This window comes from Hemitrygon akajei, chromosome 23 (genome assembly GCF_048418815.1).
Source record: "Hemitrygon akajei chromosome 23, sHemAka1.3, whole genome shotgun sequence".
NCBI classification, from domain to species: domain Eukaryota; kingdom Metazoa; phylum Chordata; class Chondrichthyes; order Myliobatiformes; family Dasyatidae; genus Hemitrygon; species Hemitrygon akajei.
Genome location: NC_133146.1, coordinates 36,188,444 through 36,200,611, shown reverse-complemented (window position 1 = coordinate 36,200,611; position 12,168 = coordinate 36,188,444). Strand labels below are relative to the sequence as shown.

Below are 12,168 nucleotides of genomic sequence, written 5' to 3'. Positions count from 1 at the left end.
GTGGATTCAGCTTTCCCTTTTTAACCAGGATCCTTTTCTCACTCCTGTCTTAATGTCATCGTTACTCACAGAGCAACCTATTATTCTTTTCCATCCTGCCTAACTCACTGAGAAGCCAAGAGAATATTCAGTTCTCATCTCTCGTCTCTGTAAGAACCATTAGATCATAACTGTTTATCTCAATTGGTACCAACAATTAATCTATCTTGACTGTTTTGACTTTCTCCTATTTACCTGTACTTTGTCACTATTTATTGTTGTTCTGTTACTGTTCTACATTCTGCCACTTGCTCATACAATGGTGAGTCATGAAGAAGGGTCTTGGCCCAATATGTCAACTGTTTCTTCTTTTCCATAGATGCAGTCTGGCTTGCTGAGTTTCCTCCAGTGTGTTTTTTTTTTGTGAGTTGCTTTGGATTTCCAGCATGATTTGCAAAGGTTATTGTTAATTACGTGGCGACACTTCCCGTAGCGTTCCATCTATCACCTGATTCCACAAAGAGTACTTCACTCTCCTTAATGTATTATTGGTATTTGTAGTATTTCTGGTTGCCTTGATAGGATAATCCTGTCCTGCATCTTCAAATTGCTGCTGTGTATGACATGATGGTGTTCCGGCTGAGCTGTTGGGCAGTAGCAGGATTTTGACCCATAGAAGATGAAGGATTGGTGTTCCATCTCCAAAGATAGCCGTTTTGTAACTTAGCAGGGAACATGAAGGTAGTGGTGTTCATATTTTCCTGCTGCCCTGTATAAGTGATGGAGGTTATAGATTTGGAATTACTGCTGGCAAAGACTTCCTTGAAGTTCATTTGTGGTACAGACGGCAAATGGGATAGTTTATGATCCATTATTCCATACAGTAATGTTGTATGTTCTGCTGTTAATTTTGAATCTGGTTAAATGTATCTTAATTGCCAAGATAAGGATTTCAAAATGTTAACAAACATGTGACTGGACATGTTCTCATCCAATAAACCTTTGTCCTTACTCACAGATAAAAACACTAGTGACCCAAGTAAAAGTAAGTTCATTGAGTGCATGTCCACTAACCTCTGTTTTTTTTTTGCAAATCAAAATGCAAACATGGATGGTGTGGGGTAGAGACAATTCTCTACCAAAGGAGATGTAAGGCTCTCCTTCCTTCCACTGGCCTGCAGGTCACTCTTTGGCGAGGTGTAGCACCTGCTTAGCGCTCCTTCAACTCCCCCCCCTCCCAACCCCAACTGATCAGAGTCATGTGAAGCTGTGGAAACAGGTGGAAGATGGTCATATAAGCAGCTGGTGCATATCACTAGTCCCGGTTATGCGATCACTGACACCAGCCAGGCAATCTCTGAAGAGAAGGGAACAGGGATGGAACCAGATAGGGTATTACTGGTTTTATATTTAAGGCAGATTTGGAAAAACAGGAGTGCATTTTCAGTATCCTTTCCAAGCTGGGGCATTTAATTAATGTGAGTAATAATTTGCAAATGCCTCAAAACAATCTTGATGGGTACTGAGAAGCAATGTTCCCTCTAAGGTGTGCACGCGCACACATCTTTTGTTACTAGCGCACAAATGAATTTAAACTGCGCACAAAAGGTTGTCGTCCTCTACCTCGTTGCCATGTAAAGTGTATTTCACAATCGTATGTAATCACATTTCCTTTTCCAGTCTCTGATGCAAACGGTGTTGACAACGTGGAGTTTGCGATGATTTGTCTGCAGATTTTAGAACTGGCTTATTTATACTTATTTATTTTTATTGAAGAAATTATTGACTCACTATGTCGAATTCCAAAGAAGCAAAAGACGTGAAGTGCAAAAGAACTTTTATTTTTTTTTAAAGTAGAATGGGTCAATGAAACAATAGAAACTGCTACACCAAAAACTGAGGTCAGGAACATGCAGTTTCGAGAATTATTTATGTGCGATACAGAAACTGGTGTTACCTGCGTATATTGTCGCGATGCAAAAATTGTTGAAGAAGTTGCAAGTGGTCAGAAATAGTGATATTTGGAAATTTGATTTTTTTTAAAGCAAGTCACATATGGACGGTGTGCAAAAGCTCCGGCAAGAAAATCCTTTACAGGTGGTAATGTTCGCTTTACAACAACTCGCTGTTACGAAAGACCTACATTAGTACCTGTTTTCGCTAACCAAAGAGGATTTTTGCTTTTATGGGAAAAAAAACGCCCGCTTTATACGTGTGTTTACCCCAAGAAAGACTACAGTGACCGTGAAACCTTGTGCGGGCAGTTGTTTGCGCATGCATGTACGTGCCAGTTGTTTTTTCTCCAAATTGATTTTGGCTCGCTGTCTCCCCGATTTTGATAAGTGAAACTACACCGTACATACAATATTTCTACTTTATGTAGGGTGTATATTTATCACATCATTCCTGCTTTTACTATATGTATAATATTTATAATACTATATTTGCGATGAAGTTTCAAGAATAAATAGATTCTGGAATTGTACTGGATGACTGGAAAATTGTGAATGTTACTCCGCTATTTAAAAAGGGTGGGAGGAAGCAGAAAGGAAACTATAGTCCTGTTAGCCTGACATCAGTGGTTGGGAAGTTGTTGGAATCGATTGTTAGGAATGAGATTACCGTTTACCTGGAGGCACATGACAAGATAGGCCAAAGCCAGCATGGTTTGCTGAAAGGAAAATTCTGCCTGACAAACCTACTGCAATTCTTTGAGGAAATTACAAGCAGGGTAGACAAAGGAGATGCAGTAGACATGATGTACTTGGATTTTCAGAAGGCCTTTGACAAAGTGCTGCACATGAGGCTGCTTAGCAAGATAAGAGCCCATGGAATTACAGGGAAGTTACTAGCATGGGTGGAGCATTGGCTGGTCGGCAGAAAACAGAGAGTGGGAATAAAAGGATCCTATTCTGGCTGGCTGCCGATCACCAGTGGAGTTCCACGGGTTGGTGTTGGGACCATTACTTTTTATGATGTATGTCAATGACTTGGACTACAGTGTTAAGGGATTTGTGGCTAAATTTGCCAATGACACAAAGATAGGTGGAAGAGCAGGTAGTGTTGAGGAAACAGAGCCTGCAGGGAGACTTAGATAGTTTAGGGGAATGGGCAAAGAAGTAGCAAATGAAATACAATATTGGAAAGTGTATGGTCATGCACTTTGGTGGAAGAAATAAATGGGCAGACTATTATTTGGATGGGGAGAGAATTCAAGATGCAAAAGGACTTGGGAGTCCTTGTGCAAGATACCCTAAAGGTTAGCCTGCAGGTTGACGCTGTTGTGAAGAAGGCGAATGCAATGTTGGCATTCATTTCTAGAGGTATAGAATATAAGAACCGGGATGTGTTGTTGTGGCTCTATAAGGCACTCGTGAGACCACACTTGGAGTATTGTGTGCAGTTTTGGGCTCCTTATTTTAGAAAGGATATACTGACATTGGAGAGGGTTCAGAGAAGATTCACGAGAATGATTCCAGGAATGAGAGGGTTACCGTAATGAGAACGCCTGGCAGCTCTTGGGCTGTACTCCCTGGAGTTCAGGAGAATGAGGGGGGGAATTTCATAGAAACATTCCAAATGTTAAAAGACCTGAACAGATTAGATACAGCAAAGCTATTTCCCATGGTAGGGGGTTATAGAACAAGAGGGCACAACTTCAGGATTGAGGGACGTCCTTTTAGAACTGAGATGCAGAGAAATTACTTTAGTTAGAGGGTGGTAAACCTGTGGAATTTGTTGCCACGAGCGGCTGTGGAGGCCAAGTCATTGGGTGAATTTAAGACAGAGATAGATAGGTTCTTGATTAGCCAGGGCATCAAAGAGTATGGATTGAAAGCAGGGGAGTGGGGATGACTGGATGAAGTGGATCAGCCCATGATTGAACGGCAGAGCAGACTTGATGGGCCGAAAATTTAACTTGCTAGTTAAATTTTAGTAGATTTCTGATATTTTTTTTTAAACAAAATAAAATTTATAAAAACATCAACTTAAAGCTTTTTCACAATACTTAACTAAAATACTCTCTTTAGTACATAACTGGCCTCTGCCTTGTTGAGAATTATTTCCTACACCTAAAACTTCCCACCAGTGTGTTGTCCTTGGCTGCCCTGTGTAATTTCTTGTCAGCAAGGATTGGTCAACTTGTTTATTTTGATGAAAGGTCGCACTTCTTCAGCTATTGCTTATTTTCCAAACTTGTGCAACAGGTACATAAAGGAATATCATAGAGGGTAAATCAATATGATAATTATGATGTATTTATTCTGTATGTAATTTACTAGATGTAATTGTGCCTATTGAGGAATTTCATCATGAGGAACAATGATACCTTACCCACAGTCCCCCTCATACTTTAAACATTAGCAATTATTTCATGAACAAGCATTTGTTATTACAGGCAAATTTCCTCTTCCCCAAACATTATTTGGGCCATGGAAATTTGTCTTTGACCCAAATAATGAGATACAGAATAAAGTTCACATTTGAAATTCATTTTGGATGGGTGGGGAGGGAATGAGGCGGATGTAGATCAACACAATTTTTTTAAATCAACTATTGATTCTTGTTGCATACTCAGATGAAACAGCTTTGCAGTATGGAAAATCGAGATACGCATCATTTTTTGGGAATGCATCCCATAAAGCCTGCTGTTAGGCTGGTAGTCTGTGTTATAGCTTCTCATTTTAGATTTAAAATTGATAGGTTTTGTGCAGCACTGTATATTATGACTTCCCAGTTACCAAGTAACACTTTATACTACTGAGCTGATGAAAAGCTAAGTATTCTTATTTCTGTTTCCCAACCATCTTCCTATTTTAACCATTATATAGTACTGTGCAAATGTCTTAGGCACCTTAGCTATATATATGTACTGTTGATTATAACATAAATTAAGCAATGTTATAGGCTACTGTAGATCCTCATAATGCTGACTTTTTTTTCCCTCTCTTATAGCTTTCCCGTGGTTTGGAATGGATATTGGTGGAACCCTTGTCAAGCTTGTGTATTTTGAACCAAAAGACATCACAGCTGAAGAAGAGCAGGAGGAGGTGGAGAATCTGAAGAGTATTAGGAAGTACTTAACCTCTAATGTAGCCTATGGAAATACTGGAATTCGTGATGTACACCTGGAACTGAAGAATTTGATCATGTGTGGACGCAAAGGGAATTTGCATTTTATCCGTTTTCCAACACATTCTATGCCTAAGTTCATTCAAATGGGTAGAGACAAAAATTTTTCCAGTTTGCATACCACGATGTGTGCCACTGGGGGTGGGGCCTACAAGTTTGAGGATGACTTCAGAAAGGTATGGCGGTGTTTCTTAGTATAGGGAAAAATGCAAAAAAAAAAATGTTTTTTAACTTAGCAGACTATAAGACTCAACGATTGCCTAACCAAAGCTACCTGTTTCAATAGCAAAAGCTTTGACATTAGTCAAGTCATTGTTCCAGTGTGCCTTCCTGTGGTTATAATGTTCTCAGTGTCTGAAGATAGATAGATAGATAGATAGATACTTTATTCATCCCCATGGGGAAATTCAACATTTTTTCCAATGTCCCATACACTTGTTTTAGCAAAACTAATTACATACAATACTTAACTCAGTAAAAATATGATATGCATCTAAATCACTCTCTCAAAAAGCATTAATAATAGCTTTTAAAAAGTTCTTAAGTAGTTTACTTAGATACATTAAATACAATCAACCCCGGCACTTTAACATATCTTACTCCTGGCGGTTGAATTGTAAAGCCTAATGGCATTGGGGATTATTGACCTCTTCATCCTGTCTGAGGAGCATTGCATCGATAGCAACCTGTCGCTGAAACTGCTCCTCTGTCTCTGGATGGTGCTATGTAGAGGATGTTCAGGGTTTTCCATAATTGACCGTAGCCTACTCAGCGCCCTTCGCTCAGCTACCGATGTTATACTCTCCAGTACTTTGCCCACGACAGAGCCTGCCTTCCTTACCAGCTTATTAAGACGTGAGGCGTCCCTCTTCTTAATGCTGCCTCCCCAACACGCCACCACAAAGAAGAGGGCGCTCTCCACAACTGACCTATAGAACATCTTCAGCATCTCACTACAGACATTGAATGACGCCAACCTTCTAAGGAAGTACAGTCGACTCTGTGCCTTCCTGCACAAGGCATCTGTGTTGGCAGTCCAGTCTAGCTTCTCGTCTAACTGTACTCCCAGATACTTGTAGGTCTTAACCTGCTCCACACATTCTCCATTAATGATCACTGGCTCCATATGAGGCCTAGGTCTCCTAAAGTCCACCACCATCTCCTTGGTCTTGGTGATATTGAGACGCAGGTAGTTTGAGTTGCACCATATCACAAAGTCCTGTATCAGTTTCCTATACTCCTCCTCCTGTCCATTCCTGACACACCCCACTGTGGCCGTGTCGTCAGCGAACTTCTGCACATGGCAGGACTCCGAGTTATATTGGAAGTCTGATGTGAAGGTTGGAAGGTCTACATTGCAATCACACCAGAGTCTCATCAACTTACTGTACTTGTTTTATTTTAAGGATTTTTCCATGCCTAAATTCCCATCTTCAATATTTTTATCTATATGCTCATATCTTCTTGTCTGTATTTCTTTAATATCTCACCGTTTGAGCCATATCTTCTATTTCTGCCATTTCACATTGCTTTCCACTTATTTTCCATCATTCTTTCTTTCCACTCTGATAACTCACTGCTCACCACTACAGTATTTTGTATTCTTTCTCAAAATTGTCATGGTTTCTAACGTGGGCCTGGCAGCAAACCTGACTAGATCAAAGCTACAAATTTTATTGGTGGACAAGAGTTGCAGGACCGATCCTGGGGCATGTTATTTCCTTTATCTACCAACCTTACACCTTTATTTATCATTATTTTCCTGTATCTTTCCGTGGTACCACAACTACTGCAAAAATCAGAAGACACCATGCATAGTGAAAAATCATTTAAAGCAGGAAGTTATTTTTCTAGTTGCCTCTGGTCCAAAAATTGCAAATACATTTTTGTCTTAAATGTTTGCAAGTAGAACACACTCCTGCATCGATGACAGATGCATTCTTAGAAAACCTTTTGTAATGTGAACCCTTGACAGAAGTTGGCAAAATTGTTATTACTTTTGCATTTTCTGTTTGTTTAGTTTTTTATTCATATAAATTATGAAAGAGTGATTTTTTTTATTCCATATCTCAAATTTTTAGGAAGGGATCTAAAAATTTCTTAAGGGTGAATATCCATTACTTGAACTGCTTTAACGTGGGGGTGGTCTGGAATTGCAACAGAAGATATTCCGATTTTGATTCAGTGGTTTCTTACTGAATTTTCTCACCAAAGGGAAATCTCTTAATTTATATGAATTGATAAAGCAACAAAAATATGCGTCGTGTGTGCTTGGTATACTGTACTACCCTTGTCAGACAAATTGAAATTCTGTATGTAAAAATTAAGATTGTTAATGAAGCACTTGACCGCATCTTGTATACATCCTATGTACCACTGCTTTCACCCTCTCTTATTCCTGGAGAGAACAAGGAAAGGTTCCCCTGGACATCTGCTTCCACCCCTCAGGCCTCCACATCGACCAGATCATTTCCTGCATTTTCCATTACCTTCACTGGACAGTTTTTCCCCCTTCAGCATTTCACAGGAACTGTTCTCTAACCACTTCTGAATCCATCCTTCCATTCCCACCAATCACAGCCTTTCTTAAGCACATTCTCTTGTAGTCACAGTCAACCGTTTCACTTCTTCCCTTCCAACAACCCATGGACTCGTAGTCTTTCCAGGTGAAGCAGGGATTCATTTGCACTTCACCAAATCAAGTGTATTGTACTTGGTCAACACACACAAAGTGCTAGAGAAACTCAGCAAGACAGGCAGCATTTATGGAAAAAGTACATTCAACGTTTTGGAGCGAATTCCTTTGGCTTGACTGGAAGATTTAAATTTCTCCAGGGTAAGCATCCCTGGAAGAGACTTCACAGGGTACATAAGAAATAGGAGCAGGAGTAGGCCATCTGGCCCATCAAGCCTGTTCTGCCATTCAATAGGATCATGGCTGATCTGGCCATGGACTCATCTCCACCTACCTGCCTTTCCCCATAAGCCTTAATTCCCCTACTATGCAAAAATCTATCCAACCTTGTCTTAAATATATTTACTGAGGTAGCCTCCACTGCTTCATTGGGCAGAGAATTCCACAGATTCACCACTCTCTGGGAAAAGCAGTTCCTCCTCATCTCCATCCTAAATCTACTCCCCCGAATCTTGAGGCTATGTCCCCAAGTTCTAGTCTCACCTACTAGTGGAAACAACTTTCCTGCCTCCTTCTTATCTATCCCTTTCATAATTTTATATGTTTCTATAAGATCTCCTCTCATTCTTCTGAATTCCAGTGAGTGCAGTCCCAGGCGACTCAATCTGCCCTCATCTCTTGAATCAATCTGGTGAACCTCCTCTGCACTGCCTCCAAAGCCAGTATATCCTTCTTCAAGTAAGGAGACCAGAACTGCACACAATACTCCAGGTGAGGCCTCACCAGTACCCTGTACAGTTATAGCATAACCTCACTGCTCTTGAATTCAATCCCTCTAGCAATGAAGGCCAACATTCCATTTGCTTCTTGATTGCCTGCAGCACCTACAAACCAACACTGTGATTCATGCACAAGCACTCCCAAGTCCCTGTGCACAGTAACGTACTGCAACTTTTACCATTTAAATAATCTGCTCTTTCATTTTTCCTTCCAAAGTGGAGTTCTTTGCATTGACCAGCATTGTACTCCATCTGCCAGACCCTTGCCCACTCATTTAACCTATCTATATCTCTCTGCATACTCTCTGTATCTTGTGCACAACTTGCTTTTCCACTCACTTTAGTATCATCAACAAACTTAGATACACTTCACTTGGTCTCCTCTTCCAGATCGTTAACGTATATTGTGAACAGTTGCGGGCTCAGCACCGACCCTTGTTGCACACTGCTCACCACTGATTGCTAACCAGAGTAACACCCATGTATCCCATCTCTGGCTTTCCATTAACCAATCTCTATCCATGCTACTACATCACCCCCAACTCTATGCATCTTTATCTTATGTGTAAGTCTTTTATGTGGCACCTTATTGAATGCTTTCTGGAAATCCAAGTAAATGACGACCATCTATTCCCCTCTATCCTCAAAAAACTCCAGTAAGTCTGTCAAAGAGGACCTGCATTTGTTGAATCCATGCTGCATTTGCCTGATGGATCCATTTCTTTCCAGATGCCTCGCTATTTCTTCTTTAATGATAGCTTCAAACATTTTCCCAACCCAAGAAGTTAAATTAACTGGCCTTTTGCCTACATCCTGTTTTGTACAGTGATGTGACATTTGCCGTCTTCCAATCTGCCTGGACCTGCCCAAAGTCCAGAGAATTTTGGTAAATTATCACCAAAGCCTCGACCATAACTTCTGTCATTTCTTTCAGTACCCTGGGATGCATTCCCACAGGACCAGGGGACTTATCTATCTTCAGGCCCACAAGTTTGCTCAGCAGTACCTCTTTAGCGATAGCTTTTGTATCAAAGTCCTCACCACCCATTGCATCCATAACATCTCTCTTTGGCATGTTAGATGTGTCCTCCACTGTGAAGACTGACACAAAATAGTCTTTCAAAGCCTTGGCCATTTCCTCATTACCCAATATCAATTCTCCCTTCTTGTCCTCCAAGGGACCCACATTCACTTTAGCCACTTTTTCCGCTTTATATAATTTTTTAAAATTTACTATCCGTTTTCATATTTTGTGCTAGTTTGTTTTCATAATCTACCTTCCCTTTCATAATTGCTCACTCAGTAGTACTTCGTTGCTTTTTAAAGTTTTCCCGGTCTTCCAGTTTCCCATTACTCTTGATGAATTTGTATACACGAACTTTTATTAAATTCCTTCTTTTATTTCCTTAGTTATCCAAGGCTGCCTCTCCCCACCCTTACTATCCTTGCTTTGAACTGGAATATACTTCGAGTTGAGCACCGTGAAATATTTCTCTGAAAGTCTTCCACTGTTCCTCAACTGTCCCACCATATAACCTGTGTTCCCAGTCTACACTAGCCAAATCCTGCCTCATCCAATTGTAGTCTCCATTGTTTAGGCATAATACACTGGTTTTAGATCGAACTATTGTACCCTCCATTTGTATGGGAAATTCATTCATACTATGATCACTCTTTCCAAGAGAACCTTAACTACATGATCATTAATTTTACTTGTCTCATTACACAGGACCAGATCTAAGATGGCACGTTCCCTTGTAGATTCAGTAACGTGCTGTTCAAGAAAGCCATCACAGATGCATTCTGTGAAGTCCTCCTTAGACTGCCTCGAACAGCTTGATTCACCCAATCTATGTGCAAATTAAAGTCCCCCATGATAACTGCTGTTCCATTTTTACATACCTCAGATAGTTCTCTGTTTATTGCCTGTGCCACTGTAATGTTATAATTCGGTGGCCAACAACTCCCACCAGTGTTTTTTTCCCCCTTACTATTCCCAATCCCTACCCAGATGGATTCAACACTATTGCCCTGATCTCTTCTTTAATTAAGAGTGCTAATTAAAGAAGAGATCAGGGCACCACCTCCCTTACCTTCCTGCCTATCCTTCTGTATTACCTGATATCCTTGGATATTTAATTCTCAATCCTCTTCACGCTGCAACCACATCTCTATAATGGCCACTACATCATACCTCTTTTTGTACTGATTTGAACCACAAGTTCACTGACCTTATTTCAAATACTTCAGGCATTCAACTAAAGTGCCCTTACAATCATTGTGCTTTTAAAATCTTGTAATCTTTTACTCTTTTGCACTTGATCCTTCTTCACTCCACTCTTACTTTTTCTTTATCTTTGTCCACATTTTTCTTTTTTGACTTTATCCATATTTCTCCAATCTGTTGAACCAACCCCCCCCCCCCCCCGCGCTATTTAGTTTAAAATCCCATCCACAGACCTAGTTGTGCGATTTGCTAAGATCCAGATCCCATCACTGTTCAGGTGGAGCCCATCCCATTGGTACAGCTCCCTCCTTCCCCAATACTGGTACCAATTTCCCATAAATTTAAACCCACTTCTCCCACACTAATCTTTGAGTCACACATTTAACTCTCTAATCTTCTTGACCCTATGCCAATTTGCATGTGGCTCAGGTAGCCTAATGGCTGATGGTAAATAACTGTTCTTGAACCTGGTGGTATGAATCGTAAGGCTCCTGTACCACCTTTCAGATGGCAGCAGCGAGAAGAGAGCATCTCCCGGGGTGGTGGGGGAGGGTCCCTGATGATGGATACCACTTTCCTGCAAAAGCACTCCATGTAGATGTGCTCAATGTGGGGAGTGCTTTACCCATGATGGACTGGGCCATATCCACTACTCTTTGTAGGTTTTTCTGTTCAAGGATATTGGTGGTTCTATACCAGGCGATGATGCAGCCACTCAATATACTCACCACCATACAGCTATAGAAGTTTGTCAAAGTTTTAGATGTCATGCCAAGTCTTTGCAAACTCCTAAGGAAGTAGAGGCACTGCTGTGCTTTCTTCGTAATTGCACCTTCGTGCTCAGCCCAAAACAGGTGCTCTGAAATAATAACACTGAAAAATTTAAAGTTGCTGACTCTCCACTTCTGATCTTCCGATGAGAACTGGCTCATAGACCTCTGGTTTCCTCCTCCTGAAGTCAATAATCTGCTCCTTGATCTTGTACATTGAGTAAGAGGCGGTTGCTGTGGCACCGCTCAGCCAGACTTTCAGTCTCCCTCCTATATGCTGATTCATCACTACATTTGATTCAGCCTATGTCAGTGGTATTGTCAGCAAACTTGAGTATCGCATTGGAGCTGTGCTTAGCCTAACAGTCATAAGTGTAAGCAAGTAGAGCAGAGAACTAAGTACACAGCCTGTGGTGCACCTGTGATGATAGAGATCATGAAGGAGATGTTGCGGCCAATCCAAACTGACTGGGCAATGAAAGTGAGGAAAATGAGTTGTCGGTTGCACAAGGAGGTATTGAGGCCAAAGTCTTGAAGCTTATTGATTAGTTTTGAGGGAAGATCGTATTGAATGCGGAGCTGTAGTTGATGAAATGCATCCTGACGTATGCATCTTTGCTGTCCAGATGTTTCAGGGTTGAGTCA

The 12,168-nt window shown here is 40.8% G+C and overlaps 1 protein-coding gene across 5 annotated transcripts in view; it reads left to right on the top strand.

The window, feature by feature from the left end:
* Positions 1–12,168, top strand: part of LOC140715352 (pantothenate kinase 1) — a 99,448-nt gene that overhangs the window by 53,150 nt on the left and 34,130 nt on the right. For 4 of the 5 annotated variants that reach the window (XM_073027412.1, XM_073027414.1, XM_073027413.1 and 1 more), the window contains exon 2: positions 4,936–5,288. In XM_073027412.1, coding sequence (XP_072883513.1) covers positions 4,936–5,288 — 353 coding nt within the window. Of the gene's footprint in view, positions 1–4,935; positions 5,289–8,387; positions 8,519–12,168 lie in introns of those variants that run through there. The other variant, XM_073027416.1, reaches the window with a different exon arrangement.